Genomic DNA, 24,342 nt, shown 5'->3' with positions numbered 1-24,342 from the left:
CTTTGTTGGTTGGAACGCTCTTTACCTATCACGTTCTAGTAACGCTTTGCGTTCTTGCGGTGTTGGGCTCCTGATCGTGTCCCAAGTTGAAATGGAACTCTGTACCACCTTGAGACATGTCGATCACTTCCTCGTCGACCGATGGATTTCGACGAAAATGTGCTGGGTAGATTTTTCTTCCTCGGAATTGAAAATATATAATGCTATACCACTACTGGAAGAAATTTAGATGAAAAGAGAAGTACGTCCTAAAATAAAGCTAAAAGGCTGCAAACTGACGCCTTTATTTGACATAAAACAACAACAAACAAACACACATACACGCACACACACATACGTACACAAACTCTCTCCACGTACACACATATCCGTGGATTCACGATCACCCATTCATTATTCTGTTCGATTGCTGGTGTGTATGTATTTATGATGATCGCATAATATGATATCATAATACATTCTCATTTTATATGTCTAGGTATTCGCGTATGGTTATTTTATAGCTGTTTATCAAAACTGTCCTGTCTAGAAGTACCGTCATTATGATCGCTTAGTATGATTATCATGATTCGTCTTTCCATCTCTCCCCCTTTCTTCAAGAGAATCAGAGAGAAAAACAACAACATACCTCTAGCTTTGCTCATTTGTTTCAAATCTCAGTAAAAGGCTGGACCCACGTCTACCGGGTCTACTCGTCAACTCGCTTGGGGTTGCCCACCACCGTTGACCGTCTCGTACGGGCACCGAAGACGGAGCGTTTTCGCTGATGACTTCACCAGCTGTTGTGGTAACGACAGACCGGATTAACACCTTCGGCCCAGCGATCCACACCTTCCCCAGGCCCAGTGCTTTAAGGGGAAGAACGGTATACCTTCTACCGCTCTCGTTCCCCGCTGATTTCCATCGCCTTTTTGGATGGTATTTCAATATCAGTTAAGAGCACATGAATAAATTTTAGATGAAGACGCTGTAAAGTTCGGTTGTGGGAATTTGCATTTTTGACGCTGTCTCGATTTAGGAAGATTTTTCCATCAATTATGATACCATATCATCACTAATAGATGAAAATATACATTTGTACTATTTATAGGTTGTAATCTTGATAGTCTTTTTTTCAGATGCAAATGCAATATTATAATGTTCATGTTTAATCTTTAATATACTTAATGATCCACGCTGCATTATGTATTTCTTACAAATTGCTAGAACAATGAAATTATGATTTGTGTATCAAATGTATAGGCCTACTTTACTTAATGGAACTTTGTTGGATGGAAATAAATGACAGTTGATTTGAATTGCACTGAATTAAATAATCAAATTATATCGCATGAGGATGGATGACGTAACAACAGATGCCATTCTGATTCGTATACGCAGTAGACGATGCGTAGGTTTGCCTGAGAGGTGCAGAAAGTGTCAAACACAAGATGGAACACCTTCATGGCTTCTGCGATTAGAAATGAAAGAGAGAAGAGAACACAGCATGAATGAACTTTATCTTGTCCATGAGAATTTCTCGTCCATGAGAACGCAGAGCAAATTTATGTTGCTATATATAACAAGGTGTATTCACCGATTACTTCTTGTGCATGTTGACCTCGTAACCGCAAATTATAACGGTTACGACCTGATGTTGAATACTCGAGGTGCCATTTCTAGTGGGCTATTCTCATATTTTTTTTTATTAAGACCACCCATGGTGCTTGTCAATGAGGGCTACTATCTTATCATAGCTGAGGGTCCGGATCATGCTGGGATGCCATAGGAAATGACAGACTGACACACAGACCGACACATACACACAGACAGACAGACAGAAAGGCACGCACACACACATACACACAAGATGTAATGCATAAAATGATGATGCATATATTATAATGAAAAAAAAAACACCTCCACACACAGCATAGACTTTGAAAGATCAGGACGATAATTATCAATATTTGATGCAATCTATCTGTAATTACAATCAATATCCTTTAAAAATAGATTATCGATATCGGGTGGATTTTCCTGCCACACAAGGTTTAGTTAAAAATACATTTGATAGGTAGCTGGTAGCTAGCCCATTATTTAATATAATATGGCATGATGATCTAATATAATGAAGTATATTATATTGTGTTATATCATATCATGTTATATTATATTATATTATATTATATCATATTATATTATATCATATTATATTATATATTATTATAGTATAGTATATTATGTCATATTATATTATATCATATTATATCATATTATATTGTATTATATTATATTATATCATATTATATTATATATTATTATAGTATATTATATTATATTATATTATATTATATCATATTATATTATATTATATTATATTATGTTATATCATATCACATTATAATATATCATACACTATAAATGTATATGTGTAAGTAGTTTTCTCCCACTTATACATGAAACAGTGTACAATTCGTTTGTTTACCAGAGGGTACACGCATGTTATGAAGTAGTCTGAAATCGTTGTGAGATTGCCTCGTACTTTTCTCTCCTTGGTTTCACGTTATTGATTTCGTGCGAGTAAAGTGGAATGAAAATGCCAGTAGGAATCGAAATAGCCATAAATCTTATGCTCTATAAAGACAGCTTTTGACAAGAGATGGAATACAATGGTAAGGAGAAAAAAAAAGAAGATGAACCAATTCATCAAAAAACTGATTCTTATGCGCTGTCCCTTTGCCGCTTCATGCCTCTAACGACGAATCATCGTGTAATTACAGTTTAGCGGAGACAGGTCGCGTTTCCAAATCAAGACTTCTCTCCCAGGTGGCCGCGAGTGCGTGAAAGGTTACGGAACGATGTGCGAAGCAATCATCAATCACTCGTATACTTAACAGACGACAATATCGCAATTTTGAATTTAATCTGCGCATATCGCGCTAATTTGTTGCACCGTAAGTATATTGAATAGGCATGCGATGCACCGTGTATACAACGAACCTCACTTTGCGCCCTGCGTCAAGATTTGTCTCGTTTCCTCCTTTGATCGACTGAGATTTTTATTTTTGTTCTGTGTTGTGGTTCTTAACACAGAGCAGATCACCACCAAGCGACCCATATCTTGCGCTGTCTTGATCGTAGACAAAGATCATGCCGTGGCTTATCAGACTCAAACGCGACGCATTTTCGGCGCATGTTGAACATGGTGCACCCTTTTGACGGGAAGCCCTACTTTTTCCATTACGTGAGAATGACACTACAAACAAGACATAGTGTTTTTATTTCTTCTTATGTTAGGTTTCCAGCAACAAGAATGGGTGAACGTTATTGTCAATTCATTTTTCCTTTCCATTTTTTTCTCTCCGGGTTTTGGAATCCCTTGCCTAAAATATGATGCTTTGTTTCCATAGTTTTCTTCGTTCTTTTACAAGCATTATATGACGTTGAGACAACATGGATTTTGTTCGATGAGATGTGCTGATACTTTCACAATTCAACTCCATATTTGAGTTCCTTTATTTCAGGCAACTTGCCCAGTTTGTTAGTCCAGTAAATAGTTGTTGCTTATGAGGTATCTGCAAAACACAAGCTCTCTTTTTTGGCTGCCTCCTCCATTTCCTACAATTTTGATTCGTACTGTCATCAAAGTTACATTTATTGTTCTTCAGTTCGTTGTGTCTTCTCTTATTACAATGTTGTATTGATATTGTGTAATTATGTGTATCTACATATCTTACTGTGATTTCGTTTGTTGGAAATGAAAAAAAAATATGAAATGAAATGAAATGAAATGAAGTTGGATATAAAGCAAACACAGCCCTGACAGTGGTACAGATTTTTATCGAAATCAGACCTTAAAATAGGGACAATTATGGAAATGTGAAATTGCAGATGTTTTCATAAAACGGTGATATGAAGTAGGTACCATATTCGCAAATTAGATGAGGTATAGCGATGCAATGGCCGCACAAGCCTCCTGTTTGACATACACATTATATTGTTGGTTTGATTTATTGAAGGCAACTAGCACATGGTATTGGAATACACCCCAACACTTCCCCAATGTCATCCACATTACAATTTGTAATACTGCATTTTTTTAATACTGTACACTGAATTTGCACCGACCAGCTGGTACTATATATAATTATTATAAAACATAACTAATATACTCGGTATGGTGTTTCCTCATAATTACATACTACTGATTTCTAGAATGTAGACAAACTGCGAAAGAAGCTTTTTTATCATTATGAGAAGGAAACAGGATGATGCAACTAAATATGTAAGTATTTCTAAGTAATAATGATAATGATAATAGGAGCCTACTAATGAAAATGATAACAGCAACGATGTACTACATTTTCAATTACATATTCACTCTCGCGATACTTTGGTATTTTTGTTCTGAATAAATGTGAGCTTAACAAAGAGAAGACATGTGGGTTAAAAAAAAAAGAAATCACATAAGAGCCTGCAAACGGCTGAAACAAAATGACTCCTATATGGTTAACTAATTTGCCTTTCCATGTACGTTATGCATTATTTCGTTACTTTTGTTTCTCTTTCAATGATTGTTGGTACTGTTCATTATACCCGTTTTGGGACGACAGACATGATTCTAAATCGGAAAGAACCTGTCTCAAATTGGAGGCTAGCCCATGCATCTATCGACATGATACCATGTATAGTTAGTTACGACGAATAGCACGACTAAAAACAAAATGGGTATTAGATTGATTTAAAAAAAAAAATGAGGAAACATATCAGCAGCATAACTCGAGTAGATATGAGTTCCATATGTGGCAATGATATTGTGTTCAGCTTGAGATTGAGCACCCCTCCCCCCCCCCTCCATAAAAGAAGAGGAACAAAACCAGGAAATGTTGTTCAAAATGAAGAAAGATAATCAAATTTGAAAGGAAATCACATGGAACATTGGCTGGAAACCGAAATGATAACTGCAACTGCGACCTGTGACGAAACATGGGAGAGAAGTTAGGACGACTGGGGGGGGGGGGGGGGGGGGAAAGGGGGGGGGGGAGAGGAGAGGCCGGGAGAGATTACGATTAGATTGTATGTCTCAGATGATTTGCGCAATTCATCAATGTCGAGTTGCGTCTCTGACGGCAAATTGTCGGCAAGCCTATATTCTCTCCTTGATCAAACCCATGCGCGAGGGCCAAGAGAACGAGGAATTCCTCTCGATCGCATTAAATACACTTTTCTCAATCCCCTGACACAGAAATATCGATTGTAACAGTGGAAAAGACTTCCCCCCCCCCTTCTTCTGCTTCTCTCTGGATCCACGTGAGCCTGTGAGAGTCGCTTATCGGGGAAAAGAAGAAAATTGGCCAACTGCTCGCCAACCTTTGGAGGGCCCGGCACTCTCCGGGGACCGCGTCGTCACGTAGCACCCTGTCATCCAGCGGCTCCGAACGGTCTGTTCGCAGACAGGTAGAAACGAAAAAGGGGGCCGGTCCTCGGGATGCGGGACGCAGTGGGGCACACTAAGGAGCTCCCGAAATATCAATTTACCCTGCTCGATCCATCACTGTCGGACCCAGTGCGATGCTACGATCGTCCCCCGATGACTTCGTATGTTCTGCTACAATTGTTTTTAATCCATCACAACCTTTCGTCTTCTTTCAATCTTAAAGGCGAATGACACACTTTACTTCTTTTTTTTTGTCAAGTGACTCACGGGACCAGCCTTACCTGCTTCGATCATTACGTTTCTAGAAGGTGGTTCAAAAGAAATTATTGATAATTCATGACTATCAATTAATCATTCGTCATCGATAAGATTTTGAAAGGGACATGATCATCAATGATTGAAATAAAAATACCAAACTCCTCAGTCTCCTTCATTTCTGAGCTCGTCATCCACTGCCCTTCCTCGTCATTGTCATCATCGTTCGTCATCGAGTTATCGTCATCATACATCCTCAGCACCCGACCCTCTTGGCATTGTCATCTACATTTTTCGTTCTTCGTTGATACACAATTATCGTCATTGTTTTAATCAAGAAGGTGGGTTGTCACACAGATCTCGAGCTATTCGACATCAACCTTTTGGCTGTCTTTATACGCGGAAACATACATAGATACGACACAGAGCTGTTCGCGTGTTTTTCGTTTATTTATTAAAAATCAAATCTAAAAAAAAAAAAACCCGAGGATATTGCTTATACTTGACCATTTTGTTTCGTTTCGTGTCCAAATTTGTAAATCGGAAGATGAATGTATAGAAAATAGACGTCACGACAGCATTTCACGTACCACGTGTTAATACCAACTTTTGACGTCTTATGCTATTGTCTTCCGCTGTGATCTGTTTTGTGTAATTCTCATTAATCATTGTTGATTTATGCTCTCAGTTGGGCAAGATACGAATCTTATAACAAAGCAGAAGCTTTGCTCGGTCATCAAATAATCATGATTAAGAGAATGATACCCAGCAGTTACAAAAGTAGATTTTATATCAGCGTGAATGTTTGCAGAAAATACATGAATATTCATAAAAAAGGAAAAACGCTTCATGCAAAAGATTTCAAAATAACCCTAATTGGAACATGAACCAAATAAAAACGCCAAGATTCTTTACGTTTACCTATCCTCGCACACCCTTCACTTACAGTAGAAAGGCCGAAATTTACAACAGATGATGTCATGGAATACTGTTTGAAAGAGGCAGAGCGTGACTTTAAACTTTCGGAACACGTGAGACGCGTTTGTGGTGAAATACATACGCCTATGGCACCTGGCGTACGAATGTAATTCCACATCTAAACACGAGTTAACTATCATCTTCTTTTCATCTATTCGAGAGAAAGAGAGAGAAAGAGAAAAGAAGCTAAAGTATCGAATGATTGTCTTCACAGACCGTCGGCTACAATTACAGAATAACGTTATGGAAAAGTATTGCTTTTGTTCATGTTGTCTCTGTCTTCTTCGTCAAAGAGGGAAGGATGATCGAAATTAAATCGTTAGGATTTCGTAATTACATTTTGAAGGCATATTGTCTTCCCTCATTGCCTTAAAGTTGGTAGAAGAAAGCGCAATCAAATTTGGTAGGGATCTCTCTCTCTCTCTTTCTCTCTCCCTCTCTCTCTCTCCCTTTTGAATTATGAGTAGTGCCATCTTAACAGGCAACGAGAATCTTACATACGGCGGGCTGCGAACTTAAATAACTTTCCTTGAGCGCTTTAAATATATTTTGGAAAGGCGCTATAAAATGCTGGTTATTATCATTATTATTGTTATTATTATTATTGTTAATAATAATAATAATAATAATAATAATAACAATAATAATAATAATAATAATAATAATAATAAATATATATATATAAATTATACATGTATATTATATATATATATATATATATATATATATATATATATATATATATATATGAAGAGTTTGTTTGCAAAAACCGATAAGTCCAGTTTTGAAGATTTTGAAGTACGGTCTCGGTCATAAAGTACAAAATAGTACCTTTTAAATGACATATTGGTTACTACATATAAGGTACATTTTTGAAGTTATGGTCAAAAGAAGCAAATATTTTCTTATTATTCTATTTATTTTTCTTGACCTTTAATCGCAAGTATTTCAATTTGGCAAATATGGACTTATCGGTTTTTGCGAACAAACTCTTCATATATATATATATATATATATATGTATGATAACCGAAAGCAACAAACTCAGCAGGTTCTTCGTTAATTCGACATTGTTTCGATTTTCCATTACAATGCTGTATTAAAGGTCCTATCGAGCAATGACCAGACATGATGCAGAAGTGTGAATTATGGAAAAAGCAGTGCCAAACAAGAGAAGAACGAGACAATTTTGACTGACGCCAACTTCCGTTACTCGCTCTGTTGTCCGCCGAATCGACTGTCCCGCACATTGACTGCCTGTTTGATTGTATGGACACGCATGTCTCATTTCAAACATTTTCAACCTTTGACCTCCAACACTGACCTCTGACCCCATAACCCCATTGAAATGAAAGGGGGACGGAGTGATAATTATTTTAACATGATCTGGGAGGGACAAGGAGTCTGACAGGGGGGGGGGGGAGGGGACGGAGGAAGAAAGAAACTGCACAACTATTTTCTGGCATGTGTAACAACGGGCCTTGGGGAAAAGCAATCGACTGTTAAATGGAAATTGGAAATAGGGCAGAACACAAACTAAGCAATTATTTTCACATATGAAGGAGGAGAAAAAAATAGCCAGGGCACAACTTATACGCCAAAAGTTCAGTCATTAGTTTCTATTCATCGAGTTCACTTGGGACGGGGCAGGATCGAGAGGGGCGGGTATATAGGATGCAGAGGGGAAAGAAAGGGGGGGGGGGGGTTAGTGACAGAGGTTGGAGCGGCTAGATCACGCGCCCAAGCAAGTACTCTGTAAAATGTGAAATCAAAAATCTTTAAAAACAGAAGCTCTTTGGTGAAACATGAGGACTATTCCTCGGAGTTATATATTGTGAGTCATCGACGTGACATTCTAAGGAGGAGTGTCTCTATCTATCTATCTATCTATTTATCTATCTATCTATCTATCTATCTATCTATCTATCTATCTATCTATCTATCTATTCATCTATCTACATTGTATCTATTTACGCATCTATACATTATCTTTAAGAATTCCATAATCATCCGTTTGGTATTTAGGCCTATGCATTTACGCAGGTCAGCTATTTTATTGTTGTCAAGTGTGTCTGTATTAAATGTGTGATATGAAAAGATGAAAAGAAAAGCGGAGATAGATTTGTTAAAAAAGAATGATAAAAGAACCAAATTTTAAGAAAGTAGGTGGGAGGAGAAAGTGATGGACGACTTTGTGCATGCGACAGCGAATAATTTCCTGCAGATTATATCATACCGTTTTTAATTCGGAAGTACACGGAACATTACAGATCTATATGCATGCAAACGACGGTGACTAACTCGGACGACTAAGTTACAGCGAGATTTCATTTCATATCATATCTCCTGTCTATCCTCCCTCCCCGAAAGTCTCTTCAGCGTCTTCCGTACAGTGACGCTTCTATTCTGCCAGGGCTGTATTATCATAGAGCTCCATGGTATTACTACACATTCCAGTTTTTCGAACTGAATGCTGCTGCTTAAGTGTTATAGATGACGTGTCGGACTCTCAGATGCACCCAACACCAGAGGGAACAAAATATCTTGAAGCTCGTTGGAGTCGTCAGGAGTCTCTAATGATCGCCATTTTTCACCTGTCACGTGCTTTGGCTGGCCTACAACAAGCAGCGCTTCTCTGGTTTATTTTACCTATATCCCTGGCTGCCTGAGCAGGATCGATTTCCAAGAGATTCTCAAGAGATTAAAAGTAAGACAGTGGATAACGGAAAAAGACAGGGGGAGCAAGGATGAAAGGTGAAAGAGCGTAAGTTACTATCAGGAAGATTAATATATCGTCTATACGAGCGTATCCTATGTAGATTGAAGAAACAGAGAGAGAGGGAATGAGAAAGATATAGAGGTATAGATGGATGGATGGAAAGTCAGTAGATGGATAAATAGAGAAAGGAATGAATCTTGGTGGTCGTCAACTGATTATTCGTCAGACATAAATATTTGCGCGGACGCAATTAATTTGTCAAGCTCGATTTGTATGCATCGGGATTTTCATAAACCCTGGATACGGTATAGTTCGCATCTCCGAAACTGATCGAGAAGACATCCGGGAGACTCCGCAACCCCTGCCTGTAGTATTCCAGGGTGGAATGAATAGATTGATGTGCCGGAAAACAATAGACCAAAACTATATCATAGGCCTAATACTTACATTACAAGCCGACGAATATCTATCCATTCAATGATAAAAACGATCTTATATAAATCAACCCGACTCGCTCGTCTTCATTGATTTCATGTAGAAAACGGTGACTTTATTGACTTCTATACTACACTATGCTACAACATTACACTACGCTACACTACACTACACTACACTACAGTATACACTACACTACACTACACTACACTACAATATACACTACACTACACTACACTATATATTAATATATGATATTTTGAAATTTCTCCTTTTTTCGGAAAACATTTCAGCAAGTTGACGATGTTATGCTCTTACAATTTCTTATTATTTCACACTCAGAAATTACAGAAATCTCACATTTCAGCTGTATAGATATAAAACTCAAAATGAAAAAAGAATAAATGTTACCTCTGATATATCTTAGTACGGGAATATGCTTTATTTACTACCTGTATTACCCAAAAATAATTTTTTTTTTCTGAATTTCATATATAAATATATATGTATATATATTACATAATTGAAAATTGTGAAGGCATGACATCATCAACTCGTTCATTTGAATATTCATAAGGATTGGACAAGAAGTGTTTTCCGAAAAACTGTGAAATTTCAGAATGTCGTAACTTCCTCATTTCTTATCCGAATTTGATCATTTTTGCTCTGTTCTGCAGGCTTTTTTTTTTGTCTCTCTCTCTTTCTTATGAACTTGAAGAAATTTTGGGGTGGATTTCTTCTTTAAGAACACAAAATTTCATCTAGCAGTTCAATATAATTTAATTCAATTCAATTCAATTCAAATGAAATTTTATTTCGAATAACACATGTTTGTTGTACAAATTCAATGAAAACAAAACGGACAATGTCTAGAAATTCAAACGTATATGCTTGTATCTTGTCACATCAAGTTATTCAGCGAAACTAAACAAAATATGCTTGTGTGTTGTTGATCTTTCAACGACTCAAGTTATTCAGCGAAACTAACAAAAAGAAAGACACCCCCCCCCCCCTCCAAGAAAATCCACGAAAAGGGGGGGGGGGCGGGGAATCGGTTCCACAATGGATAACATCCGGGTACGCGGCCGAATATTTTGCGGAGCACACCACGGACATGGCACTTTGAAGGGAAAAACAAGAACTGAATAGAAATGACGCGATCTATGTGTGTGTGATGGACCAGGTGTGTCCGTCTGTGTATGCGTGTGTATGTGTGCGTGTGTGTTGTGTTATCAACTGCAAAAGTCATTACTGTACTTACATGAGTGGACGGAATAAGTAAGTTCTGACAGCGGTGAGTTGTTGTTATTGTTGTTGTTGTTGTTCTTGTTTTTTCTTACCTGTGAGTAGCCCTAGGGTGGTCTCTGGGATCACTGCAGATCGTCCAACGTGTGGGTAATTATGACATATCGCGTGTAATTAACACACGATCCTTTCCAATTAGAAGGCAATAAATCACAACCGTGTCCATTGCTAATGGTGCGTGACAGCCAGGGGGATGATTCGCCCGAGCAGAGGCCGGTAGTCTTCGGCCGCAGACTTGGAGTGCATCGACTTCATTTCTGTGTATGAACAACGTGGTGTCGTCTCATCACCTCATGAAAACACCTGCAAGTTTAACATGTTTGATATTTATGTCATAACCATTAATCATTTGTAGTAGCTTGTACGTGTGAGACTAGGCGCAATTGTCTTTGTGTTAAAGACTTAGTATGTGCATAGACATTTTTTGCGCGAATTTGTGAATTCTGGCACATAAAATTCCTTCTTTCTACACGCGCCACTATACATGCATGCTGTAATTATGATTGCATACTCATCCCACGCGTGCGACATTTCTAGCATTACTTACAATGGACACCGGCAACGAAGGAATTGAGACAATAAATAAGTAGTTTTCCTAAACTTGTTCCCCCTACTCGAGGTAAATTAATGTACCTGCGAGTCACACAGACAGCGAAGGGCTGCACTACTGCCAGCACTGCTAGTGTTATTCTACCTTTTTTTCGGGTTGAAGTTACAAGAGAAATAATAGATATCATGGTATGAAAAAAAAGACCAAGCATAATATTGTGCGCCCTCTACGCTAGTGACTGAGAACGTAATGACTGGTGTTCAGTGTGCGTTTGTTCTTTGACGAGATCGATCGTTTTCTTCTAATTGTATAATCTAAGAGAGAAAGAGAAAGAGATAGAGCGAGAGGGGAGAGAAAGATTAAAAGGGAGTAATGATGTAAATTTTTGGGAAAACGAAAAGAGAAGAATAAGTTAATGCTGTTTAAGACAAAATTTTAGATGAGGTGATTAGAGCGAGATCTGCTTGTGAGGATGTGCGAAATACAGACTGTAATTGAAGAGTTTGTTTGCAAAAGCCGATAAGTCCATATTTGCCAAATGGAGATACTTGCAATTAAAGGTCAAGAAAAATAAAGAGAATAATGAGAAAAATTACTTCTTTTGACCATAACTGAAAAAATGTACCTTTATATGAAGTGACCAATATGTCATTTAAAAGGTATTATTTTGTACTTTATGACAGAGATCGTACTTCAAAATCTTCAAAAATGGACTTATCGGTTTTTGCAAACAAACCCTTCAATTTCTTCTGAACATGTCTATTTTTCTATTAACAAAATAATTACACTTAAAAATTTACATCTATTTGTTTTTATACATTTGTTTTGCTTATTTGTTTGATGTATCATATATATCCTTGATTAGTCTCTTCCCGTCAAGACTGGTCCCCCTTTTTTCTTTTTTTTTGTGTGTGAAAAGTTAACGCTTTCTGGCATGGATTACATTTAATTGGAGTTGTGTTAATGGAAAAAAGAACAAATAAAAAGCCGAAACAAATCCAAAAAGGCGAGAAAGAGAGGAAAGGCAGAAGTAAAAAAAGAAAGCGCATAAAATAATATGAAATAGTATAAAACCATTTAGACCATATAAACTCCTATAAACGATAAAAGAATATAGTCACATAGTTTTCTCTCACACACACGCACACACACGAGTCATAAACCACACTTATACTCCACATGTGCCTTCTACAATGATATACTAGCAGAATATAAGTACATATCCGCCAAGAAAGCATTTTCCTATATCTTGGACACAACTTGCATAGTTTGTACTTTACTATGTCAAGATGAATTATAGGATCTTGTTGCTTCGTGTCATGGTGGTTTGTCGTGCAAATTTAATAGAAATGATCCTTATTTGAACACGTACACACAGAGATGTTTTCAAACTATGTATCAAACTATATCATGACCATGACATAAACAGGTCTGTTACGCCACATCGCCTCTTTTAGTCAAAGAGTGGTCGGCTCTTGAAACAGTCTCCCTTCATCCGTAATCTCGGCTCTTTCGTTTAATACATTCAAGTCCAGGTTAGTCAAGCACTAGTCCTCCCTACACCAATTTCAAATCAAATCCGTTCACCCACCACGCACGTACACTAAGTTTTAGGTAGGATCACGTACAACTCGAAGGAACGACCGGAAGTCTCGACAGGACTACCTACTACATGTACAAGTTGTACTTCCTTATACTGATGCTGATGCTGAAGAGACGCTGCTCAAGCCTAGCAGATAACGATGATTCTATCCATGGTCAACCCTGACTGATCGATACCTGCAAATTTTTAGATCTTCCCTATAATATCATTATGCAACTCTAGCATTCCTGAATCTTTCGTGAAGACAATCTCCTTCAACTACTTTCAAAATACATCATAAAAGGACGTTTTTCCCCTCACATTTTATATAAATTCGTAATCACTTTGGAAAAACATATACGACACAAGGCCGATATCGGTTAGGTCTTCCATAACGGGTCGCTGAAATCATCCATCCGTTAAGAGAGAATTCCGTCAACCCCGAGAGTTTGAAAAGTAAAGAATGGTGAAACACGCCGAGCCCGAGAGATCACGGGAAACCCAATGAGGCGCTTCACTTTCCCGCCATCTGTGTTTTCTGGCCCTCCGACCCCAGCACGAGCAGACGATGCATCTTGGCGCGAGAGAGCGACGTAGCGTGACTAAACCTGTATGCCTATGATGCATTGCCTTTGAGCACGATCCTGATAGTCGTAGAAAATTAATGACACCAGTGCGTTGATGTGATTATCGATTCATCTCTTTTCCTATATTTTATTTTTTCCTTTTAAAGAAGACTTTTCGCAACATCTTTCCTTCCTGCGACCACTCTTGTTTCAAATTATTTTTATGTCTGTGTCATGTGTTCTTTGAGAAGTGCACTTTTGGAGTGTACAGTTTAAAGGGGATGGCTAGTAACTGATCAGTGGGAATCAGTGGGAATGCTGGAGGATGATTGTTCCAATCCTTGTGGGATTCATTTAAGAGTACACTATATATCTATTCTTGTGTGAAAATTATTTGCTTCAGAATGGTCTCATATTCAAGTAATGTGCAGTTTAATGTTTCCAGGTAAGCGTCCCTGGTCAGTGACGGGGCATTAATCTGCACATTACTTGAATATGAGACCGTTCTGAAGCAAATAATTTTCACACCACAGTAGATATATAATGTACTCTTAAATAAATCCCACAAGGATTGGAACAATCATCCCTCAGCATTCCCACTGATTCCCACTGATCGGTTACTAGCCATCCCCTTTAAAGGTAGAAATGACATAAATGCAATACAGGCGACTCCCGTCCGCGGGTTCGGCAGTTTTCTTTATATCAGAACAAATAAAGTGTATAAAGATATCTATGGTAATTTTGATCACTGAATTGTACTTCTTTGCATCCGAAATTTCGTTATGACCGTGATGGTTATAACGGGAGTGATAGTGGTAATTGTACATTTCATAGTTTCTCATACTGCGTAAATGTTTGGTCTCTTTACGTAACAATCTTGTGCTTTAAAAACACAATATGAACAGTGAGGGAGTAACATATCTATTCAAAATATCAAGTAGCTATGCATATGCCCAATTATCACCACTGCAAAGGAGAAGTTCTGTCTGTATATTATCAAAACTACTAAAAAGAAACTCTAGATTTTGTTTCTCTCATTGAAATAGAATAATGGTAACGCTTTGCCATAATGGCCACTGTCGTCATCGTCGCCATCGTCATCCTCCTCATCATGGAACTCTGGCAGCACTGTCACCTACGTACCAGTGTCATCCTCCTTACTGTCATCATTGTCGTCATTATCACAATCTCGTTCGTTTCCATCGTTATTTTCCACATAGTGACCGTCAACATCGTCACCACCACCACCACCATCACATTTCCATAAAGTTCGTCACCCTCACAGTGTTTTGGATTGGACCTGTATTTTTTACAGCACAGTCGTCATCATCAGCAGAATTACGTGTATTATCAATGCACATCTTAATAAATCCCAACCACCATGATCATCATCACCACCACCACCACCATCACCACCACTACCATCATCATCATCATCACCATCATCACCATCACCATCGTCATCACCATTATCATCATTGTCATCATCACCATCGTCGTCACCGTTATCATCATCATCACCATCGTCATCATCGTCATCATCATTATTATTAATACAGTTGTATCATCATCATCAACTTTGTATCCATTAGCATCAGCAGAGCAAAGTTCACAATATTTTGTTGGTTTACTCATTGATACAGCATAATCAATGAACGAGCTCATAATGGTGGAAACCGCCTGTAGAATGTTTCTTTGGAAACGCGTAGAGCGTATTCCGATTGTTAAAAGACGACAGTGTGTCATTTTGTAAGTGACTGCATTATTGCTGTGAATGTTATCATGCAATATCATTACGTCGCCTTTAGTGCCAGCTACAGATTAATTGAATTTGGTTTGGAATGATCTGAATGTTTTTTAGATAACTGAATGAATGCCGTTATAAATACAGTAATTACAGAATTTTGCTTCACTGAATTGGAATACATGGTATCGTGGTTAATAGTCTCACGAAAGAGCCAGGAAAACCTGGGCACAAATCCTGTAACACATACATCCTTGGACAGTGTGTATTACCCACAAGTGTCCCCTCCTGGTGTAAACGTTGCTGGATAACCATGCTTGAAAAACATTATTGACGGTGGTGGCGCCCTCTGGTATAGAACAGCGCTTACATCGCAGTTGCTATTCTCGGCGAATACGACCGAAAACATCACCGTTATTCTGCATCCGCATTAACATAATCAGATGAAACATAATTTTTTTTTTTTTTTGGACGACGTAATAAAAAATCAGCAGCAGAAGAAAGTTATCCTATCAAGCACGGTCTCAACATACAGGAACGACATTTACGATACACTCAAAAGATATGCACACAGATTGAGGGGTTTCTTTTTACTCTAAATTGACTTTATTAGTGATCTGTTGAGATCATTAAGAAACAGTTGGTTCGCGACCAAAATATCAACATCTCCTCGGCAAAACGAAATCCATTAATGAGCTGTTCACTCCATCCATCCCACACGGCACATGACTTCTTCGCAATCTTTTCCCCTTCACTCTGGAGTTTCCAACCCTGATCAAGACGAACACAAACCCACTCTATTCAGAAGAGTTTTCATGTATTAAAACTCGAGATAATGTCAGCCTGCTGGCCTTGACATTTAGCCTGCAGACATAAATGAATACTACCCATAGTGTCTCATTATCGTTCATATTTTCACATTCTCTAAAACACTGACATTATGACAAAACGCCCTCCACGCTGAATGAAGGAACAGGAGTTGATTACAATCTCTAATCACACGACATGATTCTTACTACAGACGATACTGTATAGGCTGTCCTGACAACCGCACACGACCACTTCGTGTAATAGGTCAGCGGACATTGGAACAATATTGGCGTTTTACTTTTATAAGTTTTAGATTATCAATGCAAGACATTAACGCTGGCAAGAAATTTGACATGACATTCGCTCTCCAGATCGTAACAGCTGAACAAAAAAAAAAAAAAGTGAATGAGTATTTATGAATACAAACAAGATTTGTTGAGTAAGATCCGTGTTGAGCAGTTCTAAAATATTTGCCTATGAATACTGCGAAATTTTGCTACACTGCCAACGCAACATTTGATCGCATGTCACGAACTAATTCACTTTCAAACCTCGGGTACCGTTTGGAAAGAAAAAGACAGGAACGTCGAATATGTCATATACTGAACCTATCCCTAAACCTCTACCGAGGGTAGAGGTTTAAACAACAACTGAAATTCACACTTTGGCCATCGATTCACAGGAGAAAGCCTGATTCTACCTATAGAGTTGAGTGTAACAAAAAGGACAGGAAATCATAGAAAAGGGAACAAATGCATCACGGTATATTCAATATTGTCACCACTCTGTTCTACAGTTCGTGGAAAACAGGAGAACATACGCTGCCAAAACTGAACGAAAATTCGTAAATCAAATAATAAATGACCAAATCTTTGGTTTTTATTTGTTTGAATGATGTAATACTGATGGAATTTCAATCTATTAATGTAAATGGTATAATTAATTTCATTAATTTCTCTACTAAGATCAAATTTAAACAAATACTATCAAGTTCATACTGATCTCCAAGCATTGAAACACGTTTTATTCTGTTCTTGCTCAGTGCAGCTAACTGTCAACATTAAAACATCGAAATCAGGGCAGCCGTTTGTAAGAGCCATCAGGGATATATTCGTGTGCTGTAATCATCTAAATGGGTTGAAATAATTCAAAACTCAGGAACGATTTATATTCTTTTGTAAAGACATAAACAAATTATTAATTCTTATGGAACCTCTGGCGAACTGTGGGCGACCCAGCACGCCTGCCTTTGGCTTCGGTCTGGTACTATTCATCTTTATTCTATTCATATCCACTGATTGGAGATTTCACTCTGTACCAGAAGTAATGTTAAAACATGACATCCTTTTCTTTCTACTCTGAATGCATTGACATTTTCCACTTCTTAAAGAGTTTGCAGTCTTAAAGAGAACACTGAATTTAGTCATCCCTTAAACAATCTCGCACCTCATCTCGTCTCCCGGCCGGACTCCGTTCAAATCATCATCCTATACTCCTCCTCCTCCGATAGGTCATTCGTGTCAAATCGTGTCCATGGTAACACAGCACAAATCCATCTTGCAGTACATTTCGTGACTTCCGTCCATCATTCTAAAAATCTTCATGATAATCATGGCGACTTCTTGTCTCTTTACTTTTTATTCTTTCTTTTTTTTGCGAGGCTTAAAATCTCTATATTTACACATGTCATTTTGGAAAAGAAATCATGATTTCTCTCCAACAATAATAATTCCTTTTCGTGCAGTTCACACGGGTGAAAAACATCCCATGATTATGCAATAATACAACATCAATAGATATCATTGGTCGTCATGCTTTTTTTTTTGCATTTCTTTCTCTCCAGCGTGGGAGTTCCTTTGGTAACACTGACCATTCCGTGGGCATGGCTACTACATACAGTCAGAATGTGTCCAAGTCTTTCAATGTCTCACTGATCTAGAGTTTACAGTCCAATGAACACTGACAGGTGTACAGACGTGAACCAATACTCGCGATTTCAAGCAACATCGTCCTGTTCGGTCCCGACTATGACGTACGAAAGAAAACCCACTCTGATCGGTCGGTCTCCGAACTGTACATGATGAAAGCACTATAACGCAAAAATTCCCTCGGCAAGCGATATATATACACGAATACTTTGGGTCTTCGATGACTGGGCCTGATCTGGAGAACCCCAGACTCGAAATGTAACAAAAGAAAAGGAAATCTTTGTACAGAATTCTTTTACAAACATAAAACATGTTCTCCATTCAAAAATGGGCTAAATTCGACATTTTCTCGTCTTTTAACAAAGGTCCGATCCACAGATACATCCTCTTGCTCCCATCTGGCAGAAAATTGCTACATCATCGGCTGCGTGTAATTTCTCCTCGGATCTATGCCGCCCATCATGGTCATTGCGGAAGGGTCATACGGGAACTGGCCATTCGTCCGGCCCATGTACGACGTCAGTCCGTTGGCGCAGTAGCGCGAGTCCCTCATGTATGACGTCATGTCACGTGAGTAGGGCGTGGGCCTGGTGTTGGACCGGAAGTAGCAGCTGCCGTAGTTGTACTGACCGTCCGTGGCTGGATATGACGAGTACGTGGCGTCCCCGGTGATCGTGCCGTTGGTCATCGAGCAGGGCGGGGCAGCGAGGTCGGGAAAACCTGGGTTTGGGTTGATAAGGGAGGCCGTGTTGGCGAGGGCCGAGGTGCTGTTGTCTGTTGACATGGGCGGCGTATTGGCGTTGCCTACGGACGGAGTTACTTGCTTCTCAGAATCTGTACATGTGAATGGATATAATAGTTCAAGCAGTCAGACTCTTCTAACGGCAGGTAAGCTCCAGAACAACCCCCCCCCCCCAAAAAAAAAAACAAAACAAAACAAAAACCAAACAAACAAAAAACAACAACAACAACAACAAACAAACAAACTGCGCAAGTAATTTACACCAAACACAGACACGACGGCAATGTGTGTTTGTTCTCTTAAAACGTATTAAAGAAAATCCCCAACTAATACTCTCATTGGTTTCTATTACATACAGAAATCAGAATTAACACAGAATTACAACGGAGTCGGAGATTTACCGAATGGTTCGACTGGTATTCCACTGAATTAATTTCATGACACACTCGGTTCGCGGAATTAATTGGGTTCATACAGTGACGTCACTATGCCATAAAAATTGACAAGACTATTTCTGACATACATTAAACGATTATGAATCATTTCATAATTAACATTTTAACAACGGCATTAATATTGATAGAACCATTGAAACATAGGAAGGAATAAGAGGCATTAGAGAGTAGGGAATGTTGATAGTAAAACATAATTATTCTTACTGTGTTCATTCTGATGCTGTGTTCTTTGCACGGGCCGGCTCCGCGTGATGCCGACGATTTGCAGCGAGCTGGGACGGTGGTGGTTGCGGGCTCGCGGGCCGTTGCCGTGCGGGAGGATCTCGATGATGCTGTGGAAGACAAGGATGGTATACGAACAAGACAACACGATGAACAATATGTAAGGAAAACGCTCAAAGAAAGGAGAGAGATATGGTTAGAGGCTGACAATGTTATGCGACGCGGATGTACGGCTCTATATTATGAAGCGATCGAGTTACAATAGTGCTTGAAAAATCGTCCATGCAAAGCGGGATTTTACCCTACAGGCAAAAACATTTGGATTCAGTAGATGCAGGGACGAGGAGAACGCATCAGTGAAAGTTCGAGGAATATTGGACGATCGGTTCAAAAGTTATGAATTTTTAAAGTTAAGGTTAAATCCTTGTGGCGCGACCGCTGAATAAGAAGACTACAACAATTAGTGACGTCACAGCAATGAAACGACATTTAGAAAATACAGAGAGAATTCCACAAAACTTTATTTTTAATGAGAATACTTGTTGCTGACATAATCATTATGTCAGGAGTAATTCTTCTAAATCCTTCTACCTCAAGAAGAAGGTAAGTCAGTTGCTCTTTCATTACGGAAGAAAGGGAAAATAATGCTGTCCAACTGTCTGTGTGTTAAATAGTTTGCTTGTGTCACTTTCAAGCTACGAATAACACTTTTCCACCGCGGATGGCGGCTATCTCACAAGGTTTACCACATTGATGTGGTGTTCTGGTACTTAGCAGCTCCTCCTCCTATCGAATGTGGCGATAAGTATACCTCCCGCGCTGGCATAATGATTAATGGAGGACCACGTGAACATGTTATCGTGAGAAGGGTGCTAATTGTTTCTACCACCACCACGGCACCATCCCGTGGGCGTCATTTGACGGAAACGTGATATGCAACCAGTCTTTGCGTTTTTTTCACTGGGGGCGTTTTGAGATACATTAGTGGAGTCACGTGCGCGCAAGAGGACTTCCCTTTTACACGATGTGCCTTACAATGTCTCCATAAAATGTTACCACTACCTCATGGCGTTAAATAGACTTTCAAAATATTAGAAGAAATAACTAGCTTATCAAAACTCACTGAACAGGTGAGAATGATAGGTTAGTTCTGAAAGCTATAAAGATAATTATGTCACACCATCAAAAATTTTTTATGGCTAATGGACAATGGTTGTAAATAAATAAATAAAATAGGTATAATATATGTATATACATATATATATATATATATATATATATATATATATATATACAGAATATACATATATATATTCAAAGAACATAGGGGACTTGATCGATAGTAGAGTTGATGGATTTATCTTCCCTATCATCATAAAACCATCACACACACACAAAAAAAAAAGATAGAGCGTATGTTCAATACGAAGAATTTGACTTTGATTAAATAATTAAGATCAGTAGAGCTGTACACAATGCCTAGACTTGGTAATATCATTTTTGTCTTCAACCACGAAGAAGTGCCTTCATCCTATTAAAAGAATAAGGATATTTTCGGTTTGTGCAAACAATCACCTAGGTCGCTTGTTTTCAGTTACTTTAAAAAGAAAAATCAAGACGTAATAATATGCCTGATATCCGTATCGTATGAGTTCTTATAACCTACATGTAATTAGTCATATGAACATCGTTCCATTTTACGAACATGGTAAAAATCAAACAAGCATTTTTACCCAGTATATCCTAACCACCCCTATTAGACTGACAACACTAATCTACAAAACAATTCGATTTTAGCCATGGCATCACAAGGTATCAAAATGTGATCCCCTAATATCATCATAAAAGGGTACACAAAACAAAGAAATCAATGGAAAATAAATATTTCTCGAGTAAATATGCGGCTGAGTGACATCGAAGAAAAAAAGAATCAAAACATACAAATTCAGAAAAAAAATCTTTTTGAACTAGATGAAATGATATGGGGGGTTAATTTATTCTTGCATGTCAAGGAAAATGGGGAGAAGTTTGATACAGCCAGCCAATGAGACGCTTGTTACTCTAATATTTATGACACTTGTTATTTTAATGCTCATGGCCGCTTAAGGACCGCAAATAATCAATTTCAAGAAGTTACATTTATCATGTGGTTTGATTTTCTTTTCTTTTTCCACTTGAAAGAGTATTTGGAAGGATTCAGAGAGTCGCGGGAATGCAAGTCGAATAATATTTTCTGTGATATCTATCTCTTCATGAATGTATAGATTAAGTTTAGTTTAGGTTAAGCTTATCATCTTACGTATTGTCCACGAATAAACAATTTAGAGTTGAAATGAAAATGTTATCACTTGTATTGGTTAACGTCTTCACTTCAGAGTTTGAGCATTTCACTACATCATGCCTTATGTTGACACCACATTTACAGTTTGAAATTAAATAAAAGTTAGGCGAAAACAAATGGAATTTGAAATTTGTCTACAAAATGTAATGTTGTTTGAGCAAAACAAAACAAAAAATGTGGTTAAAACCTTTCCTAAAGTTTGTGACGCCAGGGGGGAAGATGCAAATAAGAAAGTACAATGTATGCATTTCTGGGTTATTTTGTCGATCAAAAGTTTTGATGAGAGAGCAGGGGGTGAAAATGGATATTAGTAAAATAAATGATAATGATATTAGAAAGGATAAAATATTCAAATTACCGGGGGCAGCTGTTCTTGTAGTTGGACGCAGCTACCCCCAGATCACGACACGGCCCATAACTGAAAATAATCAAAACCAAATAAAATGAGGAAATTATATAGGAGGCCTCTTTACAGAAACAGAAATAACAAAACAATAATAACACAAAAAATAAATAAATGAATAAATAACATGACAATTAACAGAACATTGCTGAAATTTCGCGGTACAGTTTACAAGTGGCATCAATAACTTTCCATACTCACTGTATTTTCATTCTAGACATGTCAGAAAACAACAAAAAACAGAAGAAAACTCACGAGTGATTATTTCATTGGGGAACGCCGACCAATTCAATGATGGTCTGCATCTGATTAACAGTGAAAGTGGACTATCGAGGTGGAAAAGTGGGATATGACCAAAACTGTGTTCCATTTGCGGTATTTTTGGTCACAACTTTTCCATTCGCAACTCAATGCACAGCGTGTGGCATGAGAACACAGCACCAACACAGGTAAACAAATACTCCTCAATGAAATAACTGCTAACCCAGAGAGATTCCTATTTTCCTCTGTTGCTTTATTTCTTTTTTTTTTTAATTTAAAACAAATCTCGTACGAAATGGCTGTAATCTATACAGGGATGGTATTGATTTGGTTGAGATGGGGGCTCACATTTTTATGGTGATTTTTTAGATAATGAGAGACTTCTCATGGAATATGTAAGAGCACATCATTCTAAAAGGAATTCAAAGTCTATTTGACAATGTTTGATGAAAATTGGTTTGAAATGGCTCATATATCTAAATCAAAGCAACCCTAATGGACCCACCTTTTATTAGGATCGCTGTATTCTACTTCGATTTTGGATATCTCAGCCATTTCAAACTCGCTTGTCATCAAATAAACTTTGAATTCCTCTTAGAATCGTATGTTCTTCATAAAGAGATTTCTAAGTACCTCGCAAAAATTTAAAAGCTGAATCCTCATCTCAACAAATACTATAACATCTCTCTAAGGTACTTTTACTTCCTTTCCTGGACCGGAAGGGACATTGGGGGAGGGAGTGAAATATTACGCAAACCGTTAACTCACCAGTCGTCTGGATCGCACTCTCTGAAGCCTTTGGCGAAAGGATTACTGGCGATCTTGAGTTGTGTTATCTGCGAAGAGAATAATAATCATGTCAAGAGATAAGTCCAGATCAATCAAGGCCCACATATCTGTCATGATGGAAATCATCTATAATATATAATGTAAGCTTCGAAATGAATAAGGAGTTACCGATGTCTTCAATAATAAAAAAGAGAAATATGAATAAAACCCTTACATATAATTTTGAACTTTTTCACTGAATTTGAAAAGAAGAAAAAAACGTTACACACACACACACACATATATATATATATATATATATATATATATATATATATATATATTATTTATATGTACGTTTGGAAAAATGAGATGTAAAAATGATTTTCTCATTATACTAATAAAAAGATTTAAATGAAAAAAAAAATGATATCATCTTGACCTTGAATAGAAACTTTGTTAACCAAAAAATCCATTTTGAAAAATAAGATTTGATTTCGAACTTTTGAACCAAATACGAGAAAAACCAAAAAGAATGGAAAGCAACGTTGTAATTAAACATTCAAACAAAACTACTGAGACGTAACAAAACTAGATTGACACAGCAATACATTTTGTTCAACTCTAAAATTCCTCCTTAAGTATCAATGATCAAAAAGAGTGTATTTCAAAAGCCAAGCAAAAGCCTGAATCTAGATTTTGAGCTTCTGCACTGATTTCGAAAAACGCTGGTATACTTTCGTCTTTTTTTTTCGTGCTTTCACTACAACGAATTTCAACAATAGCTGCAATCAGCTTTGAGATAAAGCAGTCTTAATGAAATATGGTCATTGCTATAAACACGCTTTATGCATTCCTTG

At 37.8% G+C, this 24,342-nt stretch overlaps 1 protein-coding gene across 1 annotated transcript in view; it reads right to left on the bottom strand.

Moving 5' to 3' along the window:
- Window positions 1–18,474: 18,474 nt before the first annotated feature.
- The window catches only part of LOC139711941 (uncharacterized), a 71,915-nt gene continuing 66,047 nt past the window's right edge, over window positions 18,475–24,342 (bottom strand). The window contains exons 6-9 of the mRNA XM_071623789.1: window positions 23,483–23,550; window positions 22,409–22,468; window positions 19,695–19,819; window positions 18,475–19,136 (exon numbers count right to left, since the gene is read on the bottom strand). Of these exons, the coding sequence (XP_071479890.1) occupies window positions 18,703–19,136; window positions 19,695–19,819; window positions 22,409–22,468; window positions 23,483–23,550 (687 nt within the window). The 3' untranslated portion in view covers window positions 18,475–18,702. The remainder of the gene's footprint in view (window positions 19,137–19,694; window positions 19,820–22,408; window positions 22,469–23,482; window positions 23,551–24,342) is intronic.

Source organism: Diadema antillarum, unplaced genomic scaffold, assembly GCF_040938485.1.
Source record: "Diadema antillarum isolate AM-2024a unplaced genomic scaffold, OU_Dant_1.0 seq00001737_RagTag, whole genome shotgun sequence".
NCBI classification, from domain to species: Eukaryota; Metazoa; Echinodermata; class Echinoidea; order Diadematoida; family Diadematidae; genus Diadema; species Diadema antillarum.
This window is presented reverse-complemented; position numbering and strand designations above follow the sequence as displayed.